Source organism: Mastigoproctus giganteus, chromosome 9 (assembly GCF_048544385.1).
Source record: "Mastigoproctus giganteus isolate SK-2022 chromosome 9, ASM4854438v1, whole genome shotgun sequence".
NCBI lineage: Eukaryota > Metazoa > Arthropoda > Arachnida > Uropygi > Thelyphonidae > Mastigoproctus > Mastigoproctus giganteus.
The window spans coordinates 217,661,017-217,686,986 of NC_143583.1; the positions used below are offsets into that span (position 1 = coordinate 217,661,017).

Genomic DNA, 25,970 nt, shown 5'->3' on the forward strand with positions numbered 1-25,970 from the left:
CAAGGTGTGGCATTATCGTTGCCTTATACAAGTGGATAATCACCTCCTTATTTCTGCTAGAAAAAGTCCTGTACAAAATAATGAACAACTGTAGATTGGAATGCTGCAGTTCATTATACAACTGTAGAATAAAAAGGCAAATAAATCAGAATGTCTTATAATTTAGTTGGGGTGTTAACTTTTCAGATATTAACTGGAACTTGTGGGTTAGTCACTCACACAGTAACAGAAATTTTGTGGATTTATTTGTGAGTGTTTTCCTTTAAATTCCAGCATGTTAAAGCGTGAACAAGAGAAAGTAATGCTCTTGATCTGATTATTAGTAGTGACCCATCATGCTTTAAGAATATATCTAAAGGAACCACTATGTTGACAGTGATTGATCACAATGTATTGATTTGGGATATACTTAAAAATATAATTATTGTCAAAGGTAAGGGGAAAGGAATTTTGCTTTTGTAGAGGCAGCAGTAGTGGTCTTGGACAGTTCTTAAATTCCTTTAATTGGCACCAACTGATGATATTGCTAAATGCAAATTGTAAATTGGAGGAATTCAGGGAAATTATCATAAAAGCTACTGAACATTTTATACCAAAAAAGTGATGTTGTTCAAGGTTTAGACTACTAAATGGATGTCAGATGAACTGATGAGACTAGTTGCAGAAGAAGAAAAATACATCTTTGGATGATTATAAATTATCAGGAGACACAGAAACCTGCATTAAGTACAAACTGATCTGCAATCAAGTCAGTAAATTTGGTTAGTTGATTTGTTATTTTGATATTTTATGGCAAATTGACAACTTAGGCCAGGGGTGGGCAACCTGCAGCTCGCGAGCCGCATGTGGCTCTTTGAGCATGTAACTGCGGGTCTTTAACTTTTAGCCCACATGAAGCAAAGTTTGAAATGGAGTTAGAGGACTTTAAGCTCAAGGACATGTAGAGTGCAAGACTAAAATGCCTTAAAACTGAAATTGAGGATTTGGAGAGGCAAAAGGCTGCCCTTGCAATTCTACATAAATGAATGCCGATAGATTAGTTGAAAAAGCAAGACCAAATTGTGTTTGATGGGTGGTGCAGCTTACCGGACATGTACAGAATTTGAAAATATTTGTATTTGGACTTCTCTCAGTTTTTGGTTCAACGAATTTCTGCAGGAAACATTTTCGAACATGAATTATATTAAAAATAAATCAAGAAATCGTCTGAACAATGCGAGTCTCTCAGCATGCTTAAAGATGAAAATTATGGCATACTTCCCTGACACTGAGAGACTTACTCAAGAAGTTCAGCAGCAAAAGTCACATTAATTAGAAATATTAATAAATAATATTTTAAAAATATATTTTTTTTAATAAAACACCTTCCTACTCTATTCCATTTCTTAAAAAAACTCCCCCACCCCTTTCCCCCAGCTTGAGCTGAAGTGCGTCTCTTCAGATTCTCTTTTTTTTTTTTTTAATTAGACCAAAAATAGCTCTTCACTCAAAAAGGTTGCCGACCCCTGACGTGCCATGATATGTCAATAAATACATAAAAATTTATAGGCAACCTAAAAGTAAGTTAACTTATCAAAATACATGAAACAAACAGGGTAGTAAATAGCACACTAAAAATAGGTAAATAATAACAGTATACACTGAGTGATCACTGAATTATGACCACCTACCCAATATATTTTGTAGGTCCTCCTTTTTCCCTCAGTACAACAGCTATCCGACGTGGCACTAATTCAACAAGATGTCGGAAGTGTTCAGGAGGTATGGCCAACGAAGTTGCATGTAATGCACCCAGCAATGCAGGTATGGAGGTGATTGGTGTATCCAGACACTTGATATGCCTTTCCATAGTGTCCCACAAGTGCTCTATGGGATTGATATCAGTGGAGTTCGGAGGCCAATGCCCGATGGCTCTGCACATTGTCATCTTGGAAGACACCATCGCCATTCGGGAAAAAGTATAACATACAGGGTGTGCACAGTCAGCAAGCAGTTGACGATAGTGGAAACCACTGATACGTTGCTCCACATGCACCAGGGGTCCAAGTTCCTGCCAGTGAAACATGCCCCACACCATACAACGACCTCCACCAGCCTAAACTTTTGATACCATGCATGATGGATCAAGAGCCTCATGTTGTTGATGCCAAATCCTTACACGACCATCCACGGTGTGGAGAAAATAATGTGACTCATCCGACCAGCACACCTTCTTCCAGTCTTCTAACATCCAACTTGCATGCTCTTTGCACCAGGCAAATCTTTTACTTTGATGAACCTTGGTTAGAACAGGATGCTGTAGGGGGTCGTCTGCTGGTATAGCCCATACGTGCAAGCATGCGATGCATCGTCGTGCCAGATATTGTTTCGAGTTGGCCCATGTTGTATTGGGTAGTCAACTCTTCAACAGTGCTTCGCCTGTATGAGTCGTTGGACCCGGCACTCACCTCTAACATCAACCTTTTGCTGACCTTTGCAGTTTTGCCGTCGGGTCATTGACTCCAGCCCTGGTATACTTTAACTACGGCGGCTCTCGAACACCCCACCAGTTCAGCCGTTTGGGAAATCGAGGCACCAACTCGTCGAGTACCCACAATCTGTCCTTTATCAAAGTCCAATAAATCCTTCCTTTTACCCATCACATTCGGAATTTTACTACCAACTGACCACTACACCTTATCTATGCTACATAAGTCGATTAACTCCCCACAACTCTTGTACCTCACGTGTGGTCAACAGTTGCATTCGGCTTTAATCGAAGTGGTTATAATAATTCAGTGATCACTCAATGTATATCATAGGTATTAAAAAATACATTTATATATATTTATAAAAATTTATCTGACTTTGTGTATATATTCATAAGTTTACGGATTGTAAAAATTTAAAGATTTTGACCTAAGTGGATGTCAGATGTTGTTTGTTGTTGTTTGTTTGTTATTTGGTTTTTAGGAGCATTAGCAACTAAGGCCATATTGCTCCGGGAATATGCGGTGGTCATTCCCTTGACCTTTCCGCATCCTCCGTATTTGGTGATGACGGGCTCGAACCCTGGTCTAATCAAGAAGCGCGTGCTACGCACCACTGCTGCTCTTTCCCACCTGGCTACGGAGGCGCCCATATCAGACATATTAATGAGACTAATGTCAGAGAAACAAAATGAATGAGAATGCCTAATTACCAGTCCCTGTAGTCCAAAAACATTAGTATTAGCATTAGTAGAGGCATATGATGCAAGAAAGCAAGCTTACATAACATCAGCCAAAAAAAAAAAAAAAAACCTTCCCATTTAACCCATCCATTCACTCCAAATGCTTATCTAATTCTGCCTTGAACTTATTTAGGTTTTCGACTTCCACTATGACAAAGAGAAGTTTGTTCCAACTATCAACCACCCACTGGCTAAAGGCAGATTTCTGCAGATATATTCTACAATTGTCTTTCCTCAATTTGAATTTAAGTCCCCTCAGGTGAGTAATCTGAACAAGTGGAAGCATTCAGTGTACTCAACCGATTCAAGGCCTTGTACACCTCAATTAGATCACCTCACAGGTGCCTAGTCTCCAGATTCTGCAACTTGCACAACATAAGCCTTTGTTGATAAGAGCAACCCTTTGTAACACTCACCAATCTTGTTGCCTTTCTCTGTACTCATTCTAGCAGCTTTGCCTCCTTCCTAAAATGAGGCCCCCAATACTCTAGGAGTGACCTGACCATTGCCTAGTACAGTGTGTTAGTTGTCTGACAGCACCAAGGGTTTCTCCCTCTCTTCGCTTGTACAATGGGATAATCACCTCCCTGTCCCTGCTAGCAAAATTCCTATATATGATTGAGAAGACTTCATGACCTACCCTAGCAGCCATCTGCAAAGTTCAGTGAACTTCATATTTGATTGCACAATTACCCCCCCCCCCCAACAGGTCTTTTTCACTTTACACTTCTTTGAGTGTAGTACCAGACAGTTGTTGGTACATTTCTCTTCGGTTATTGCTACCCATATGCAGTACTTTAAACTTCAGTTGCCACCTCTCAACCACCACCATGTTAAACTTCAGTTGCCACCTCTCAACCCATCTGCTCAAGTTTTCTAGATCCTGTTGCAATAGTGTGCTATCATTACTGTCATTAACAACCCTGCCAACCTTCGTATTGTCTGAAAATTTTGACATTAACCCTGATATACCTTCATCAATATCATTTATAAATACAGAGAAACAACAATGGGCCCAACATCAAACTCTGGGGGACTCCACTAATAATATTCCACAAAGAGCAGTGTCCATTAATTACCACTCTGTGTCTGCTCCCACTCAACCATCCTTTAATTCATTGCAGCAATTTGCCCTTAGTGCCATATTGCTCCAATTTGTACAGTAGTCTTCCATGTGCAACAGTATCAGAAGCTTTCCTAAAATCCAAGTATATGATATCAAAATTATTTCTTGCATCCAGTTCCTTTGTGACCACATTGTAGTATCCATTCAAATTCTTCAGACAAGACTTCCCCTTAACAAACCCATGCTCTGTCTGAGATATAACTGCAGTCTTGTCTAAATGATCCTGCATTGCTTCTTTAACAAGTGACCCCATTATTTTCCCTGGAACAGAAGTTAAACTAACAGATCTGTAATTACTCATGTAACCTTTTGTTCCCCCCCTCCTTGTTAATTGGGGACACATTTGCATATTTCCAGTCCATGGGGACGTCCCCTGATTGCAAGGAAGCTTTCATAATTATGGCTAAGGTTTTTCTTATTCCTTTGCTGCCTCCTTTAATATAGCTGGATAGATCCCATCCACCCCATGTGCCTTTCTTATGTTCAGTTTCAACAATTTTTCCTCCACTCTGCTCTCAGTTATTACAAAATCATTTAGCTCTATGCTAGAGTTTAAGCTTCGGTTCTCCACTTCCCTACAGACATTCATCATGTGTGAATGTAGATGCAAAATACTCATTCAGTTTGTCAGCTACCTCAGCAGGTTCATCAACAATCGAACCATCGATATTAAATTGGCCAATCTGACTCATCCCCTTCCTTCTAGAGTTTACATAAGAAGGCTTTGCTTTTTTCTTTGTATCCTTTGCCAAAGATTTCTCACAATTTGCCTTCGCTTGTCTTTGTGACTTGATTAGAGACTAGCTTATATCTACCATAGTCTTCTGTGTCACCTGATAATTTATATACAAACCAGCATTTTTCTTCATGAGTTTCATTAGTTCATCTGCCCTCCATTTAGGCTTAAACCTTGAACAGTATTTCTTAGTTGGTATGAAAAGCCTAGTAGCTTCCAAGATTATTTCCTTGAATGCTTCCCATTTAGAATTTATAGTTGGTAACAACATCAGTTGATCCCATTGTATAGAATTTAAAAACTGTCTGAGACCACCATAGTCACCTTTACGAAAGCAAAAACCCTTCCGTTCCCCCTGACAGTAGTTACCTCTTTGAATAAATCCCACATCAGCACACTGTAATCACTGCCACTTAGTGGTTCCTTTATCTGCAGATTCTTAATGCATGAAGAATTACTGCACATAATCAGATCAAGAGTAGTACTCCCTCTAGTTGCCTCCCAAACATGCTGCTGTAGAAAACAATCATCCAATAAATCCACAAAAGCCTTGCTTAGTGAGTGACCAACCCACAATTTCAAGTCATTATCTGGGAAATTAAAATCTAGCATTATAAGACAATCTTATTTATTGGCCCACTATATTTCTCTGTACAATTGTTCATTGTACTTATAACACACTCCTACTCTTCATTTTTCTTTCCCTGTCACACCAAACTGACTCAACATTGCGCTGTACTCCCATGTCAGCTGGATGCACTTCCTTAGATTTTGTGATTTTTAACTAACAGCATAATCCCTCCTCCCTTCATCTCCTGTCTATCGTTTCTGTACACACTGTACTCCCCAAATTCCAATTCTGTATTTCCTTTATCTTTGTGACACCATGTCTCCGATATCCCAACAATATCTGCCTTTGATATCTTGACCAGCACCTCAAATTCATCAAATTTATTTACTAAACTCCTAGCATTGGTGTATGTGCAAGTATACATGCACCTGTTCTTACTCCTAGTTATCCAAACACAGCCCATGTATTTACTTGTACCATGATAACTCCCAGCAGCCCTGGAAATCCCCTGAAACTTATTTCCCAGGCTGCTGCTCATTCCAATAGAAGCTCATTCTAAAAGAATAATGAAAGTCTTTCCTCATGTTGTTACTTTTGCTAATCCCACCATATGAGTTGTCCTACTTTGGACCTTGTTGTTTTCTGAATTAGGTCTCTATACTATTGGACACAGTATTTCAAGTGCATTCTTATAATTTACTTATTCACTGGAGTTATGACCTCCTTATCTTTACACACTAATATTCAATAAATCATTACTAGGACACAATGGGCTTTCCTGGCTGCTTGTTTATACTACTCCCAGAAATTTATATCTGCTCGTAACATAACTCCCAAATCACTTTCTTCCTCTACTGTTCATAATTCATCTGTAACTAGGTGTATAAGTTATTTTTGGGTTGCTGTTCCCAGAATGGGGAACAGCAATCCCAAACTCAATATAAGTGTCTAAGTTATTTTCACTTCAGTTATTAAACGTGTTATAAGTTAGTTATATAACTTATACACTTTTAAGCATATAAGAATATTATAACTTGCATTTTGCTGTGTTTGCTGTTATATATAGCTGGCAATTTTTTTGAAGCCTTGCAGTTTACCCTTCAGCTTAGGGCACTGTATATCTATTTGTGTTGTGTAAATCTGCCTTGAGGAAGACAAATTCATATGACTAATTGAAAGAAGCTCTTTTTTCTGAATTTACATTTAAGCAGAGGTTTATTTTTGCATTACCATTATTATTTACATCTCATCAAAAGCCTAACAAAACAGCAAGTCACTATGTTAATAGGATGGCATGATTCAAGGCATGAATATTAAGGAGATAGATAAAATATTTGTGGAAAGACTGTATTATATTTTTGTTTGGGGTGCAGAAGATTCCAGACCTGTTAGTTTACTTCTATTCCAGGGAAAGTAGTGGGGTCACCAATGTAGACATACATGGTAATAATAATAAGCAAGTTACAAGTTAAAAAATTACAAAACATTAACTAGACATTTACCATTAACAAACGGACTTGAACTTTTATTTAAAAACAAAATCCATTCTTCGGTTTTTATTTGTTGAAAATAGATTAATAACTTTTTCATTCAAGTTTGGTGCACTGTTGACCAAGCTTTTCTCTATTGAAAGCATTGCTTGAGCATTTAACCTTTCCTGATTCATAGTGCTCCTTAAAAATGTTTTTATTCTTTTTAATGTCAGCATTCGGGCTCTGAAGTAGTCATCGAATGGTCAAAAGAACTTTTATGAGTTTTGTAAGTTCACCAAGAACTTTAGCTAGATTATTTTTTGAGATAAATTTCAGCAAGTCAATTAATTTGCAATTATTGTGTAGATCATATAGAAAACTTGTAATTCTGTAAGAAGTTTTTCTCTTTCAATCGTGGGATATGCCTCAATAGTCTCCCATACCTCTTCCATGGGCATTTTTGTACGAAAAATAACAAAGTACTCCTTTTTAAACAATTTAGCAGCAATTAATTGCTTTGTAAAAGAATATCTCTCACCTATGTCAACACTTATATAGTCGCATACTGCCTTTGCTTCAATCATGAGTGTTTTTGAAGAATTTTCACAGTACATTGAATTCCTGATTTTTAGAATGACATTCTTAAAGTTTCCTATATATTCATGTATTTTAACTGCCTCAATTTCTCGAGATTGCATTTGATTATAAATAACTTCCACGTGAGGCATTATCTGATGGAAAAGTTCTAATCAGAACTTGAATTTTTCATTACTCAAGATGTGCAAAATTTCAGTTGCTTCTGAAATCGTCTTATCTGTGGTTGCTGTCACTTGTAGTTCCTCCATGCACTTTTTTAAGGATTCAAAATTTTCATAAATGCTGCACAGTGCATATATTGAAGTTCCATCTTGTAGAGGAAGGTTGGGCAACACGGCTGTCCATATGCTTTCTGAGAACACAGAGATGCTGTGGTGATCTTGAGAAAAATGATGGTATCGACATGAGGCTCAAAAAGAATATTCTTGAATCTCGGGTACTACTTGCTGCATTTCTCATCGTCAGATTCAGCTAGTGTGCATAGCAGTGAATAAGATGTGCATTTTTGTAAACTTCTTTTATTTTAGCCCATACTCCCCCCTTTCTTGCCTTTCATCACTCTTGGGCCATCAAATATCTGAGCAACCAGTTTTTGAGTAATTTCTTCGAGAATTATGTCTACCTGATCTAGAATGCACTTCGATATTCTGTCTGTTGTTTGGTTGTCCGGGGTGGTAAAAACCCCAAAAACTCTCCATTAAGTTCATATCTCAGAACAGTTACCATTTGTATATGTTCTGAAACATCTGTTGTGTCATTAGCCATGACAGCTACGAATGAAGCTTCTTTAATTTCTCTTATTATTTCATTCCGGCATATTTGCAGCTAACAGTCAAGTCAAGTCACCCCCAGAGGCTCACACCTGGTGAGTATGGGCTTGGCACACCCAGGGTCCTGAGCTGGATGTCATCATCCTTCTATTTCTGACTCTCTCTCTCTCTCTCTCAGCATAATAACTTGGAAATTCTTTTTTTTTTTTTCTTTTTGGCTAGTGCAGCCTAAGCCTTAGGCTTCCTTGCACAATGTGGCCAGTAATAATAATAATATCATCATTCTGAATAGTTTTTGAAATGCCTTTAAATGCTGCATTACTTTCTAAATGGTTCTTTAATTTGGAATCTAATGTACAGGCGAAATTTATTAATCCTCTGAATACTCCTGGATTTTTAGAATCATCTTTTTTGTCATGTCCATATAAAGGAATTTCAAACTGTCCATAAAATTTAATGCAGTCTTATTATTTTTTAGATAATACCTCTCAATTCTTGGTAACTTTTCTGTTATGTTTGCAGATCGAAAGTCTGTAGGCCACACTAAGCTGTCCTTTAATATTTACGCTTCCTAAAAGTGATAGTGAAATCACACTATCAATGTGTTTCTTTGAACTTTCATGTTTTAGAGTTTTTTTTCTTTCATTCTGTTTATGTTTGTAAATCCACATTTTGTCCATGTTAAGTCACCTCCGAATAGTAAACATAGAAAATAAAACAATGCATTTTTAACTTCACAACCACGAAGCCAACTTTTCCTTTGGTTACCATTCAATTTTAAAACTGCGAATATATTTCTTATTATTACTTATTCCCTACTGAGAAATTTGAATCTTTGGTGTGGGGCGACCTTCTTTTTTAATCATGTTTTTTTCTTGGAGAGATAATTGTGAAAAACTTAAGTTGCTGAAGTTTATTCACTGTCACGTGATTTATTTCATGGGGATGCATGGAGGCCATGATCAAATCAAATTTTTCAAAATAGTGTGTCATAGAAATAATGTTTTACTTACACATCACCTCATAATGTAACTTCAACTTATCAAGTTCAAGCTCAATTCGCAATTAAGCTGTAATCACATAATTACACTGTTGAATATTGATTTGGCACTGATATTATTTAGTTACTTAATGGGAATTCGGGTGAATAACAAAAAGACACTGATATTGTGGCTACACACCCATCATGGTCAACAATGAAATCTGCACTGCATGCTTTACAGTAACTTTGATTCGTTTCACCTATAAAAAATGTATATTGGCAAGTTGCCAATATGCTGGTTGCCAATGGCAACCAACTACCAGATATTCACTGGAATGCAAAAGTATCACTGCCTGGCACACAGTGAGGCTTGTGGTTAATTAAACTTCAAAGTTGGAAACAATTGTGTGTTTTATTTGTTTATTATTGAAATGATTACTGGAACTAGAGGATGTGCATACTATATGCGGGTCCTGTTAATAAAAAAATTCATTGCCATTGCATTGTTCTTCACAAAATTTCATTTAACTCTGTTCACTGTATATCTAGATTTAAATAGTTGGGGTAGCCACGGTGCCTATGGATCAGCCACCACTGGTCACCAGTTAAACGAGTAATGCAGGACAAGGCTGCAGTTATACTTCAGATCAGCATAGATTTGTTAAGGGGGAACTTACCTGACCATTGTGGTTGAATGCTACAATGTGGTCACAAAGGAACTAGATACAAAAAATAATTTTGATATAATATACTTGGATTTTAAGAAAGCTTTTGATACTGTGGCTCATATAATACTGCTGTATAAATTTGAGCAGTGTGTCATTAAGGGCATGTTGCTGCTATGGATGAAGGAATGGTTGAGTGGGAGAAGTCAAAGAGTGGTAATCAGTGGACACCGCTCTTCATGGACTAATATTATTAGTGGATTCCCCAAGGGTTTGGCATTGGGCTCATCGTTGTTTTCTCTATTTATCAGTGTTATTCATGAAGGCATATCAGACTTAATGTTCGATTTTGCAATTGTGCCAGAAACATTGCCTTATGCTGTATGGAGTCAAATGCCTTTTCATAATCCACAAATGCCAGGCATAATGGTGTTTTATATTCATTTGCTTTCTCCATTAGCTGTGACATTATGTGAAGGTGATCCATAGATGAGAATCCTGTCCTAAAGCCAGCTTGCTATTTCAGTTGATTCTCATTCTCATTAGTATTCTCTCTAATCTGTTAGTAATGACCATTATGAACAACTTGTAAATTATTATTATTATTATTAGCAGCTATATGGTGCAAGGAAGCCTGAGGCTTATGCTGCACCAGCCAAAAAAAAAAATTTCTGAATTATCCTGAGAGAGAGAGAGAGAGAGAGAGAGAGAGAGAGAGAGAAAGAGAGAGAGAGCACAAGGGAGAGAAAGAAGAAGAATCGGAAGGAGAAGGGAATCACCAAGAAAAAAGAAGAATGATGATATCCAGCTCAGGAACCTGGGTGTGCAAAGCCCATACTCACCAGATGTGAGCCCCAAAAAATGTGGGATAACAAGCTAATTGGTCTATAATTTACAATTTCTGATTTATCTCCTTTCTTATGCAGCAAAACTATGATTGCATTATTCCACTCCTTAGGCATTACACCTTTTCTAATGCATTTTGTGAAGAGTCTTGCCAGTTTTTGTGTCATGTCTCTTCCTCCCAGTTTTAACAACTCTACAGTAACTTCATCTTCCCCCGGGGCGTTCTGATTCTTCATTTTGTTCAATGCATGTTCTACCTCATCGGGAAGGATATCAGGTATGTGATATGTGTTACTAATTTGCGATCCATCTTACCCACTGCTGGCATCGTTCCCTCGCTCCTTGTATAGCTGAAGATATTCATGAAGAAATTAATTTTTATGATAGAATTGTGGAATCTGGCATCCAGAGGTGTGTAGACACCAGTGCACGGATTCGGGGATTTTGCCTGACTTAAACCAACCACATACTGAGCTGTTAACTTTGGCTTTCCAATACTCTAGGATCTTAACAGGAGAGTCAAGAACAGGCTCACAGACAGAGGTGTCTTGTAAAAGAGACGGGCTTTTATATTGTAGTCTGAACGATTTAGAACATCTGTTCGACGGGCACGCTATAGAGCTCCTACTGTGGACTGCTTTCAATTTATGCTAAATTTGAGTGACAGACATTTATATGATGAACAGCCGACCGGGCTAGCCAGGTGGATAAAGTGCCTACCTGGCAACCCTAAGGTCGCAGGTTCGAACCCTACCTCGGGCTTGTATCAGAGTAAAATGCAAAAACTTTGGGAGGTGCATTATGGCCACACAAGCCGATGCGCCAACAACTAGCAAAGGAATATATATATATATATATATATATATATATATATATATATATATATATATATATGATGAACAGTTGGAATTACTCTAGGGATGAAGTTTGCAGTCCTCCCTCTCAGTCCTCCAATCACAGAACTTGCCATGAGTGTTGAGGTATCACTGACATGGTTGCCTGAAGAGACTGCAGATGTGTTTTGCCTCAGAACTGCAGCAATCCTACACCATACATGTCCAATTAGCTCTAATCTTAACCAATGGCAACTCTCTGCCATTGGTTAAGATTAGAGCTAACTGGACAGGCAACTCATTAAAACGTGATGATTCAATTGTCATTCTACCTGTGGATAAGGGATGTTGAACGGTTGTTCTAAATCATTCAGACTACAATACAAAAGCCCTGGCTCTTTTACAAGACACCCCTGTCTACGAGCCAATTCACCAACTATCAGGCAGCACATACTCACAGTCAACTTCTTGGTATGGCCTGCGCCCTACTTGCCTGGACCCACTCCAGTTCTGGGGATGAAAGGCATACTGAGATCACTAGAGTGAGAGCAGATCTGGCTAAGTGCGGTTACCTTACCAGTGCCTTAGATAAATGCAACCTACAAACCTGTGACCAAGCTACAAATCCCAGGTACACCCATAATGATGACCTCACCTAAACCGCCTTTATCCCATACTACCCAAACCTGTTGCAACAACTCTCAAAGGTCTTATGGAATTATGGGATAAACTGCTTGCAGCTTTCAGGCAGTAAATTGTGGTCCCTTGTCTCAAGGGTAAAGATACCAATTCCCCACACTTGCAGAACAGTTTGGTGTACCACATTTCCTGTTGTGACTGCACTGGCTGCTACATTGGTGAATCTGGAAGAAAGCGCAAAAATCAAGTTTCCGAGCATGAGAGAGCTATCTGTCTGATTTAGAGCACTCAGCAATCTCTGAACCCAGCACGACATTGACCCACAACACGAAATTAAGATTATCAACCGCTCTCGTCAGTACCATCACCGCATGTGGTTAGTGTCACTTCACATTTCATGTTGTGGTGATTCTTTAAACCAGAACAGAGGAGGTCTTACCATCCCATCATTGAAGCAACCATTCTTCTGAATGATAGATTTTGGTGCACGCAGTAAACCCAAACTTTTCAGTCACAGCCGTAAGCCTCTACTTCCAACTGCTAATTGTTGTCTGCACCTGTGTCACACAGTTCACCTTGCATGACCACCATACCGGGCATTCTTTTCAGTTTTTTGTATTGATGCTTTCCACCTTTTCTTTCCATCTTTACACCTTTTCTAATGCATTTTTGTGCTCAAAAGCTATTGATGTATATTTATTTTTAACTTGTTTTTACTTATCTTATGTGTTTCCTGTTAAAAGTATTTTAATAAACATGTGTTCCCATATTTTCTCAGTAAAAACTGAACCTCATTGTCATGCATGTAAGATTGAAATTAGTTGATAATAGTGAGAAGAGATAAAGCTCCACCAAGAACATTTTGTTTATAGCCTTTTGTTTTGTTTTTGTATAACATTTTGTTTGTTTATTACCTGTACTGTAAACATTATCAAATATAGAACATAGAACATGTGCACTCCCCCCCCCCCCCCAAGACTAAATTTCTGGGTGTGCCACTGATCTTATGTAATAAATATTATGCCAATTTAGAAAACGATTCTTTTATTTATTAAGCCATATAACAGGATGAATGCAGTTGATTCATCTGTTATACCCTTTGAAATTGAAAAAAATAAATCCGCCCACAAAATGAGGGGCGAGTGCATATTTACTGAAAAATAACAGTATGGTCATTTCATGTAAAAAAATATTTGTAAAATAATAAGAGAAGTTTACCTCGATATAATACGTAGAACACTTCCGTATGATACTCTCCAGCAATTAAAACGAAAAAAATCGAAAATCTTGCATTACAGTAAAAAATAATTAAAATTCAATTGACAATTAAAAATCAAATGAACAATTAAAAATCAATCTTAATTAAAAATTAAATTAATTAAAAGAAATCAATTTTCGTTCCTGTGATCACAACATATGGTCAGCGTTGTCAGTTTCAGGAAGGAAAATCGTGGTTTTGCAGTTTTTTCATTAATTTTCTTTTAATTAATTTAATTTTTAATTAAATACTTTTCAAAATAAAACTTGATGAAAATGAACCGGATCTGATATTATGATATTACACACAGATGTGAGGTGGCTGAGTCAGAATAAGTTTCTACAGAGATTCCAAAATTGGCTGAATGAAATTAAAAAATTTGTTAATCAAAGGGGAGATGATTATCAGCAGCTACATGATATGGAGTGATTGTGTGATCTGGCTTTTTTGGAAGATTTTACCAGTAAATTAAGTGATCTGAATTTGGAATTACAAGGAAAAAATAAAAATATGGGTGACATGATTAGTAGTATTTCTGCATATAAATATCAATTTTTGGCAATGGTTAAGGATCTCAAAGAAAAAAAATTCGATAATTTTGCAAATATGCAAGATTTTGCAAAAATATCCCATTTTTCAATTTAATAGTGAGAAATATGTTTCTGAAATTGAGAAAGTTGTGGATGATTTTGAAACCAGATTCGGTGATTTTAAAACAATTGAAGACATTTTTCAATATATTTCTTATCCATTTAATATCGACTTAGATACGAAACAAATTGATGAAAAAATTGCTGAGATTTTTCACATGGAGAAAATATTACTTGAAAATTAAATTATTACATTGCGAAATGATATTTCCTAAAAGCCAGATCATCAAAAAAATACTTTTGGACATGTTTGCCGAGAAGAGTACCCAAATGTAAAAAAATGCAGTGAACTTTTAAATTTCTGTTTTGGTTCCACATATCTATGTGACTCGGCCTTTTCGTATCTGAAACAAACACAGACGAAGAATCGCTCTACTCTTATGGCTATACCAGACGAGCACTTGAAGCATGAATATAAGCTGTCGTCGTAACACCTCCAAAACAGCAAACTATACGTAGTGCTCCTAAAGTCAGATTATTTCAAACTAGACGAGGCTTCTAACATTTCATTGGATATCACCAGTGACTCACTTTTTCTATTCCCAGTTTCAAGATGGATGTTGTTCAAGTTGGATGTGTTGCTCATTCATGCATAGTGCTGATTGCGAGTAGAAAGAGAAAACACTGATTGTGGATTCATACAGCAAATTCAAATAGGTTAAAAAAAAATTATATTATGTTTGAAACACACAGGAAGTCTCCTGAGAATTTTTTATTTTTTATTTTACAGAATGTTGATACAGAGTTTTGATGAACTTCTAATGTTATTTAGTGAAAAAAATGCAAAATTTGATACAGTGATGCAGAAATCAATATTGACGTTTGCATCTATGCTTTATGCACTATATTGACAGGCCAACTCCCACTAGCTGAAATATTTCTGAAATGTTTTTTCTTTGTTTGTAAAATTATTTTATTTCTACCCACTATTCTTATTCAGAGATTAAGGTATTTATAAGACTTGGTGTCTTACAGAAATAGTTTCAGTAACATAAAAGGTAACTTCCTGATTGATTTTACCCCACGGACTTCTCAGAAAAAAGCACCTCTCGTTACTGCCTTCACACAACTTGACATCATTTCCAGATGGAATATTGAAGAGTACTTTCCATCCTTTTGAAGCAGAAAACATTTTTCACTACTCACAATGCAACGGAGTACTTTTTGTGCAATAAAGGATTAGTGTTTTTTGAATTTATGAATATTCATGAGAAGACACCATTTTTTGAAGTTTGTAACGCAGCTATCAATAGAAATATTTTCTTGAAATTTTTCATTAGAATATCAGATATGCATCCAGTAAATGTACTGATGTGGGAATTACTTAAAATGTAACTACCATCAAGGTTAAAGGAAGGGCTTTTGCTTTCGTAAAGGTGACTAGTGGTCCCAGACACTTTTTAAATTCTGTATAGTGGGATTAACTGATGATGTTACCAATGTTGAATTCTAAATCGGAAGCCTTCAGGGACTTAATTTTGGAGGCTACTAGGCTTTTCATTCCAGCTAAGAAATAGTGCTCAAGTTTTAGTCCTAAATGGATGTCAAATGAATTAATGAGGCTCGGCAGATAAGAAAAATATATGGGATGCATATAAAGTATCAGGTGACACAAGCCTATAGCAGATATAATCAAGTCACAAAGGAAGTTATGCAGGTGAAAGCAGATTACGAGAAATCTTTGGCAAAGAATGCAAATAAAAACAGCAAAGAGTTCTTTACTTAAGTAAACTCTAGAAGGAAAGGGATAAATCAGATTGGACCACTTAACATAGATGGGTTGATTATTGATGATCATGCACAGGTAGCAGATAAACTGAATGAGTATTTTGAAGGGCTACATTCACACATGAGGAGTTATTCAATGAGGGGAATGCCAGAAGTTTATCAAACTCTAACAGGGAGCTAACTGAATTTGTAATAACTGAGAGCAGCAAAGTGGAGGAGAAGTTGTTGAAGTTAAACATAAGGAAGGCACTTGGGATGGACGGGATCTATCCAGTTATATTAAAGGAGGCAGCAAAGGAAGTAAGCAAACCCTTAGCCATAATTATAAGACCTTCCTTGACTTTGGGGAGGTCCCCATGGACTGAAGATTTACAAATATATCACCAATTCACAAAGGGGGTTCAAAAGGTGACCAGTTAGTTTAACTTGTGTTCCGGGGAAAATAATGGAATCACTGGTTAAAGAAGCACTGCAGGATCATCTAGACATGACTGCAGTAATAGTTAAGACACAGCATGGGTTGTTGAAGGGAGTTCTGGTCTGATCAATTTGATTGGATACTATGTTGTAGTCACAAAGGAACTGAATGCCAAAAATAATTTTGATATCATATACTTGGATTTCAGGAAAGCTTTTGATACCATTGCAAATGACTGCTGTACAAATTGGAGAGGTATGGCATTAAGAGTAAGTTGCTACAATGGATAAAGGGATGGTTGAGTGGGAGACGACAGAGAGTGGTAATCAATGGACACTGCTCTTCGTGGACAAATATTATTAGTGGAGTTCCCCAGGGAACTCCACTAATAATATTTTGGTGTTGGGCCCATTGTTGTTTTGTATATTTATCAATGATATTGATGAAGGTATATCAATTTTAATGTCCAAGTTTGCAGATGATACAAAGGTTGGCAGGGTTGTTAATGACAGTATGCTACTGCAACTGGATCTAGATAAGTTGGGCAAATGGGCTGAGAAGTGGCAACTGAAGTTTAACATTGAAAAATGCAAAGTACTGCATATGGGTAGCAATAACCGAAGAGAAATGTACCAACAACCGTCTGGTACTACACTCAAAGAAGTGTAAAGTGAAAAAGACCTGGGGGGGGATAATTGTGCAGTAAATATGAAGTTCGCTGAACTTTGCAGGCAGCTGCTAGGGCAGATCATGGAGTCTTCTGAATGATATATAGGAATTTTGCTAGCAGGGACAGGGAGCTGATTATCCCATTGTACAAGCGAAGAGAGGGGGAAACCCTTGGTGCTGTCAGACAACTAACACACTGTACTAGGCAGTGGTCAGGTCACTCCTAGAGTACTGTGTACAGGTCTGGAGGGTATTTTAAGAAGGATGTAGAGTTGCCAGAATGAGTACAAAGAAGGGCAACAAGATTAGTGAGGGGAACAAAGGGGTGCCCTTACCAAGAAAGGCTTAAGTTCTGCAAAAATGCAGTGCCTGGAGGATAGGCACCTGCGAGGTGATCTAATTGAGGTGTATAAGTCCTTGAATGGGTTGATTCCCATCCTTGAATCCCATCAGCATCAAGCTGAATGCTGATGGGATTCTTCCTCTTGCTCAGATTAAGAACCTGAGAGGGCATAGATTCAAATTGAGGAAAAGCAGTTATAGAATAGATGTGCGGAAATTTAACTTTAGCTAGCGGGTAGTTGATTGGTGGAACAGACTTCCATCTTTTGTTGTGGAAGTTGATAGCCTAAATAAATTTAAGGCTGAGCTGGACAGGCATTTGGAAAGAATGGAGGAGTGAAATGGGAGTGAGTTTTTTTTGGCTGATGCTGTATAAGCTTGCATTCTTGCATCGTATGCTTCTACTAATTCTAATGTGCTAAAGGTGCTGTACCGATATTGATCCCTAAAAACAGTTATAATAAGAGAAACATTTTTTTACCAAATGCGCATTGTATTTTTTTCAGTTTTACACTAGTTTTTCCCGTTTCCAGTGTGGCTTCCAATAGGTGAATTTTCTCGATTTTATGTTAGTAGATGCAATACACATCTACACTATATTATGTTAATAGATGCAATACACATCAAAAACGATATCTTTCAATTCTCTCGGTGATGTCTTTTATGCCAAGAAACAGTTGCATGCATTATTTTGTTTTTTTATTTTATTTTCCTGTGTCACACTGGTAACGGCTCTGTACTTTGTGGCTTACTGCATGCTTTCATTGCTTTCACAATACTTTTCAAAAAAGAAAGACACTGACGTTATGTTTGAAACGAAAGGTTTTCAAAATATGTTTTGGAAGAAGACAGACCACACGTGATTCTCATTTGTTAACGCTGACATTAGTTGTACCGTTGCAATGAATATTCTTCAGCAGTTTTTCGATTGCTGTTTTGATCTTATTTAATAATAGTAAGGTTCTTTATTAATCTAAATTATGTCCTTTTTTGTGATTCCGTACACAGATAACCCAGAATCTACCAATAAATTCTCTGCAAGTTAACAAACTTATATTTTGTTAACTAATGAAACAGTACTAAAATAGAAGTAATATTTACAATAATATAAGGTTGAGAACTGAGCTTTCTGATTATTCTCATCATTACATAGTTCATCCCAGTACGGAAACATTTATTTTCCAATTTTAATGATGTGTTGTACAAGGGAGGCCTCCTTTCCACCTCACAAACTCCTCTGTGTCAAATATTATCTTCCCCAAAGTATAATAAACAAACCAATTAAGGCTAACCACCCCCATGCATGGGGAGAATGTCTCCTCAATCTAGGCAAACACTAAGACGTACATGCTTGTAACATATCTGAAGCTTTTGGCAGACATTTTACTCCAGCTTATGTCATACTATGCAGCATTCAAAGTGTCTGTCTAGTTTGCATGCCTTTACCCTCTGCTTCCTATAAAATTGGGTGTTGGAAGACATCGCCAATGCCACACTTCAAGCACTCTAGTATAGCTCTTACAGCCTTGCATACAGAAGATTCTTTACAGTTGGCCTTATCACAGTATATTCCCGATTTTGAAAGCTTCACATAAATCAAAAATGAAATTCTTCAGATGGTAGATTGCGGCACATTTTGAAGAAAAAAAAGTAAATTGCATCACAGATTAAGTTGGGCACCCCTGATATACATCCTAGCCGACCCAACAGAGACCAAAAAGCAGGAATAAAATTCAAACATAAATAAAAATAAATATATAAGTATAAAATAGAGTTGAAAAGCTAAACTAATGCCAATTGAATCTAGTTAAAGGAAAAAAGAATGAAAGTTTGAATTCAAAAAGATTTTTGATTTTTTCTTGCTTCCTTAGATGTTGCTTAATTGCTTTTTAGTTATAATTAATTTTGCACAGTTTTCCCTCTTAAAAATTTGTAATTACTTAATTTTTTATAGGGGCCTCCAGGACCTCCCGGTATTCCTGGTCCAAAGGTTGGTAGTATGTTTCATTTACTTTAAATAATATCAATAATGTTGCAATTGTTTTTTTTTATGTTATAATGTAATAAATGAAATTTTTAAAGTTATCTCTATACTACCTTATTTATTTAAGATTTGCTTATTGTAATAGAAGAAAATGACTATTAGAATTTGATTTTTAATTGAATCCTAAAATTTTTCAGGATCAATTGTTGTAACTAAACTTCCATTAACATTAGTAGAGGCATATGATGCAAGAAAGCAAGCTTATGCAGCATCAGCCAAAAAAAAAAACACTCTCCAATTTCACCCCTCCGTTCATTCGAAATACCTGTCCAGCTGAGCCTTAAATCTATTTAGGCTATCAACTTCCACAACAAGGGATGAAAGTCTGTTCCACCAACCAACTATCTGCTGACTAAAGGCAAATTTCCTCACATCTATCCTACATCTGTCTTTCTTCAATTTGAATTTATGCCCTCTCAGGTAATTATTCTGAGAAAGAGGAAAAATCCCATCAGCATTGAGCATGCTCAAACCATTCAAGGCTTTATACACCTCAATCAGATCAGCCTGCCGGTGCCTAGTCTCCAGACACTGTAATTTACAAAAGTTACGCCTTTCTTTTTAAGAGCAACTCTTTGTTCCCTTCACTGTACTCGTTCCAGCAGCTCTACATCCTTCTTGAAATGAGGCCTCCAGACCTGTATACAGTACTCTAGGTGTGGCCTGACCATTACCTTATACAAGGGAATAATCACCTCCTTATCCCAGCTAGAAAAATTCCTGTATATCATTGACAAGACACCACGAGCTACTCTTGCAACCCATCTGCACTGCTCAGAAAAACTTCATATCTGCCTGCACAATTACCCTCAGGTACTTTTCATTCTATACCACTGTCAGTGTATTACCACAGAGTTGATACGTTGCTCTGGATTTGCTATTCCCATATGTAGTACTTTACATTTGTCAATGTTAAACTTCATTTGCCACCTCTTAGCCCATCTACTCAACCTTTCCAGATCCTATTGCAGCAGCATACTGTCAGTAGTGTCCTTAACAACCCTGCTACCTTTGTATCATCTGCAAACTTCGACATTAAGCTTGACATACCATCATCAATATCATTTATAAATACCGAAAACAACTATGGACCCAACACTGAACCCTGAGGGACTCCATTGATTACCACTCCCTGTCTTCTTCCCCTCAACCATCCCTTTATCCATAGCAGCAATTTGCCTCCAATGCCACACTGCTCCAATTTGTTCAGCAGTCTTCCATGTGCAACAGTATCAAAAGACTTTCTAAGATCCAAATATATGATATCAAAGTTATTCCCTGCATCCATTTCTTTTGTGGCTGCATCATAGTATCCAATCAAATTGGTCAGGCAAGACTTTCCCTTAACAAAACCATGCTGTGTCTGGGCTATAACTGAAGTCTTGTCTATATGATCCTGTAGTGCTTCTTTAACCAGTGCCTCCATTAATTTTCCTGGAACAGAAGTTAAACTCACAGGTCTATAATTACTTATGTCAGCCTTTGATCCTCCTTTATGAATTGGGGTCACATTTGCACATCTCCAGTCTATGAGTACCTCCCCTGAGTCCAAAGAAGCTCTCATAATTATGGCTAAGGGTTTGCTTACTTCCTTTGCTGCCTTGTTATCTAACTGGATAGATCCCATCCACCCTGAGTGCCTTTTTTATGTTTATCCTCAACAATTTCTCTTCCACTTTCCTCTCAGTTATTACAAAATCATCTAGCTCACTGCCAGAGTTTACTTCACTTCTGGCATTCCCCTTCCTGAATAATTCCTCATGTGTGAATGTAGATGCAAAATACTCCTTTAGTTTGTTAGCCACCTGAGCAGGATCAACAACAGTTGAACCATCAATATCCAATGGACCAATCTGATTCGTCCCTTTCCTTCTAGAGTTTACATAGGTAAACAACTCTTTTCTGTTTTCCTTTGCATCCTTTGCCAAGGATTTCTCATAATCTGCCTTTGCCTGCCTAATCTCCTTTGTGACTTGGTTACAGACCAGCTTATATCTATCACAGTCTTCTATGTCACCCATTAATTTATATGTATCCCATGCATTTTTATTCTCTGCCATATGTCTCATTAGTTCATCTGACATCCATTTAGGCCTAAACCATGAATAATATTTCTTAGTTGGTATGTGAATCTTCCAAGATAAATTTTTTGAATGCTTCCCATTTTAAATTTGCTGTTGGTAACATCATCAGTTTGTCCCACTGTATAGAATTTAAACACTGTCTCAGACCATCATAGATGCCTTTACGAAAGCAAAATCCCATCCCTTTACCCCTGATGGTTGGTTTTTGTTGGGTTTTATTGGCGCATTAGCAAATAAGCTATAATGTGCCAAGCCCCTGATGGTAGTTATCTCTTTGAGTAAATCCCACTTCAGCACATTGTGATCATTGCCACCTAATGGTTCCTTTATCTGGAGATTCTTAATGCATGAAGAATCACTACTGATATTCAAATCAAGAGTATTATCCCTCTAGTTGCCTCTCAAATGCTGATGTAGAAAACAATCATCCAATAAATCCACAAAAGCCTTGCCAGTGTGTGAGTGACCAACACACAAATTCCAGTCAATATCTGGGAAATTAAAATCTCCCATTATAAGACTCTCTGATTTACTGGCCCACTCTATTTCCCTGTACAATATCTTATTATACTCATCAGAGTCATTAGGCCTATAGGACACTCCTACACTCAATAACTTTGTTCTTAGAGGACACATTGCCCTCTTTATCAAAAACTTCCTTACAGACCGGTCTTTCCAAGTTCTTGTAGGATCCACCCTCTCCAGGCCATTCTACCAAGAAGAAGGAGTTCCACAAGGATCAATTTTAAGCGTTACACTTTTTGCTATCAAAGTTAACTCCATAACTGAACAACTTCCTCCGATCGTAAACAGTGCCCTCTTTGTAGATCACTTTAGCATCTTTTTGCAGTCATGCAATATGAGGGTCATTGAAAGACAATTGCAGCATGCCATAGATCACGTCAGCTTTTGGGTAGTGACTAATGGTTTTAGGTTCTCGCCACAGAAGACTGTCTGTGTACACTTTTGTCGCAAACGGAACCTTCACCCTGAACCAGAACTTAAACTCGGACAAGACATCATTCGAGTAGCACCTGAGACAAAATTCTTGGGGCTCATTTTCAACAAGAAGTTGACATTTTTACCTTATATTCGTCAACTGCGGACAAAGTGCACAAGAGGGTTGAATCTCCTATGCTCTATTTTCTGCAATAAATGGGGAGCAGACCGCTCCATTTTGCTCAGCCTCTATCGTGCGCTTATTCAATCTAAACTAGACTATGGGTCCCTAGTGTACGCATCGGCTAGAAACAGCGTACGTAGATGGCTGGACCCAGTTCACCACCAAGCCATCCGTATTGCTACTGGAGCATCCCCTGTCCAGAGTTTATATGTTGAAGCAACTGAACCACCACTGTCATTTCGACGAAAGCAATTGTCTTTAAAATACACCTTTAAATTAAAATCCCTTAAATTAAAATCCCAGACAACCCTACGTGGACATCCGTTTTCAAGCCACGATGGGAAAACCTATATAACACTCGTCAGACTGCCAATCGGCCTTTCAGTATCCGTGTCCAAGAGCTGCTCAAAGGGCTCGACATCATGGTAGACAATGTCGCCCAGTCACCAAGGCATCCATTTCCACCCTGGCATGCTCGCTTACCATCAAGTGACTTCTCCCTTAAAAATTGGGGTAAGTCCATAACTCCATCTTCTGTCTACCACCAACTCTACGCTGCCCACCAGGCCGAATAGTCCGACTTCTTGCCTGTTTTCACTGATGGGTCGAAGTCAGAGTTGTCTGTTGGATCTGCTGCTATCTTTCCAGGTCGTTCTATATCTGCAAAGATTCCCCAAGAATGCAGCATATATACAGCTGAGTTGTATGCTGTAAAGTTAGCCTCGGACCACATTAAAACCCATAGGTATTAAAGGTGTATGGTGTACACTGACTCTCTAAGTACACTGCAGGCTTTATCGGGTATGAGGGATAATCCCCATCCATTTGGGACCTGGATTCAGCAGATGCTTCTTGATTACACCGGAGTTCAAGCCCGTTACCACCAAATACGGAGGATGCTGAAAGGTCATGGAATGACCATTGCATATTCCCGGAGCAATATGGCCTTAGTTGCTAATGCTCCTAAAAACCAAATAACAACAACGTTTTTAGCTATTTAAAATCAGTAAACCTTTTTACTCATATTTAAAATTGAATTGTTATTTCTTTGTTGATATATTTTTTACTTTTATACCTTTTATATTTATGTTATATCTCAACATGGTGGCCTAACTAATTAGGTCACTGAATGTTTTAACTTTTTATATATGACCTGGATTTCGCGCATTATAGCCTTAGTAGCTAATGCGCCAATAAAACCCAAATCAAATCAAATCAAATCAAACTCCTACTCTCAATTTTGATCTCCCAATGCTTATATCACACTAAACTGACTCGACACTGCACTGTCCAGCGATGTCGACTGGCTTCACTTCCTTGGATTTAATGTGTTTCTTAACTAATAGCATACCCCCTCCTCCCTTCCTATCCTGTGTATCCTTTCTGTACACATTGTACTCCCCAAATTCCAGTTCTGCATTGCTTATATTTGTGTGACACCACGTCTCTGATATCCCAACAATATCTGCCTTTGATGCTTTGAGCAATACGTCAAATTCATCAAATTTATTTACCAAACTCCTAGCATTGGTGTACACTGAAGTATACATGCCCCTGTTCCTATTCTTAGCTACCCTAACACAACCCATGTGTTTACTTGTACCGCAGTGACTCCCAGCAGTCTTTGAAATACCTGGCATCTTGTTTTCCAGGCTGCTGCTCATTCCAATAGAAGCAGTGCATGAATCACTTTCACTTCTGCCAGTGGCTACTGTTAATCTATTAGTCCTTGTATCCCCCCAAGCTAGCAGTTTTCCGACCCATCTAACAATGCCTCGATGGCATCAGCAAATATTCTTGCACCCTTTCTATTTAAGTGAATTTGATGAATTTGAGGTATTGCACAAAACATCAAAGGCAGATATTGTTGGGATTGTCAGAGACGTGGTGTCACATCTCTGATACATCTACAGAATGGACAGACAGGATAGGAAGTGAGGAGGGGTTATGCTATTAGTTAAAAAAACACATAAAATCCATGGAAGTGAAGCCAGTCGACATCGATGGACAGGGCAGTGTCGAGTCAGTTTGGTGTGACATAAGCATAGGTAAATGGGAAGCATTCAAAGAACTTATCTTGGAAGCTACTAGGCTTTACATACCAACTAAGAAATATTGTTCAAGGTTTAGGCCAAAATGGATGTCAGATGAACTAATGAGGCATATGGCAGAGAAGAAAAATGCATGGGATACTTACAAATTAACACATGACACAGAAGCCTATGATAGATACAAGTTGATATGCAACCAAGTTACAAAGGAGGTTAGGCAAGCAAAGGCAGATTACGAGAAATCCTTGGCAAGGGATGCAAAGAAAAACAGCAAAGAGTTCTTTACTTATGTTAACTCTAGAAGGAAGGGGATGAATCAGATTGGTCCACTTGATATTGATGGGTCAACTGTTGATGATCCTGCTCAGGTAGCTAACAAACTAAATGAATATTTTGCATCGACATTCACACATGAGGAGTTATTCAGCAAGGGGAATGCCAGAGGTGTATTCAACTCTAGCAGTAAGCTACAGAATCTTGAAATAACTGGGAGTAAAGTGGAGGAGAAACTGTTGAAGATAAACACAAGAAAGGCACCCAGGGTGGATGGGATCTATCCAGTTATATTAAAGGAGGCAGCAAAGGAAGTAAGCAAACCCTTAGCCATAATTATGAGAGCTTCCTTGGACTCAGGGGAGGTATCCATCTGGAAATGTGCAAATGTGACCCCAATTCACAAAGGAGGATCAAAGGCTGACACAAGTAATTATAGACCTGTGAGCTTAACTTCTGTTCCAGGAAAATTAATGGAGGCACTGATTAAAGAAGCACTGCAGGATCATTTAGACAAGACTTCAGTTATAGCTCAGACACAGCATGGTTTTGTTAAGGGGAAGTCTTGCCTGACCAACTTGATTGGATATTATGATGCAGTCACAAAAGAACTGGATGCAGGGAAAAACTTTGATATTATATACTTGGATCTTAGAAAGGCTTTTGATACTGTTGCACATGGAAGACTGCTACACAAATTGGAGCAGTGTGACATTGGAGGCAAATTGCTGCTATGGATAAAGGGGTGGTTGAGGGGGAGAAGACAGAGAGTGGTAATCAATGGACACTGCTCATCGTGGACTAATGTTATTAGTGGAGTCCCTCAGGGCTGGGTCCATTATTGTTTTCTGTATTTATAAATGATATTGATGATGGTATATC

General features: G+C 37.8%; 1 protein-coding gene across 2 annotated transcripts in view; it reads left to right on the plus strand.

Moving 5' to 3' along the window:
- The window catches only part of LOC150081124 (uncharacterized), a 1,253,880-nt gene that overhangs the window by 999,863 nt on the left and 228,047 nt on the right, over positions 1-25,970 (plus strand). For both annotated transcript variants that reach the window (XM_090381132.1, XM_090381131.1), the window contains exon 33: positions 19,468-19,503. In XM_090381132.1, coding sequence (XP_090237258.1) covers positions 19,468-19,503 — 36 coding nt within the window. The remainder of the gene's footprint in view (positions 1-19,467; positions 19,504-25,970) is intronic.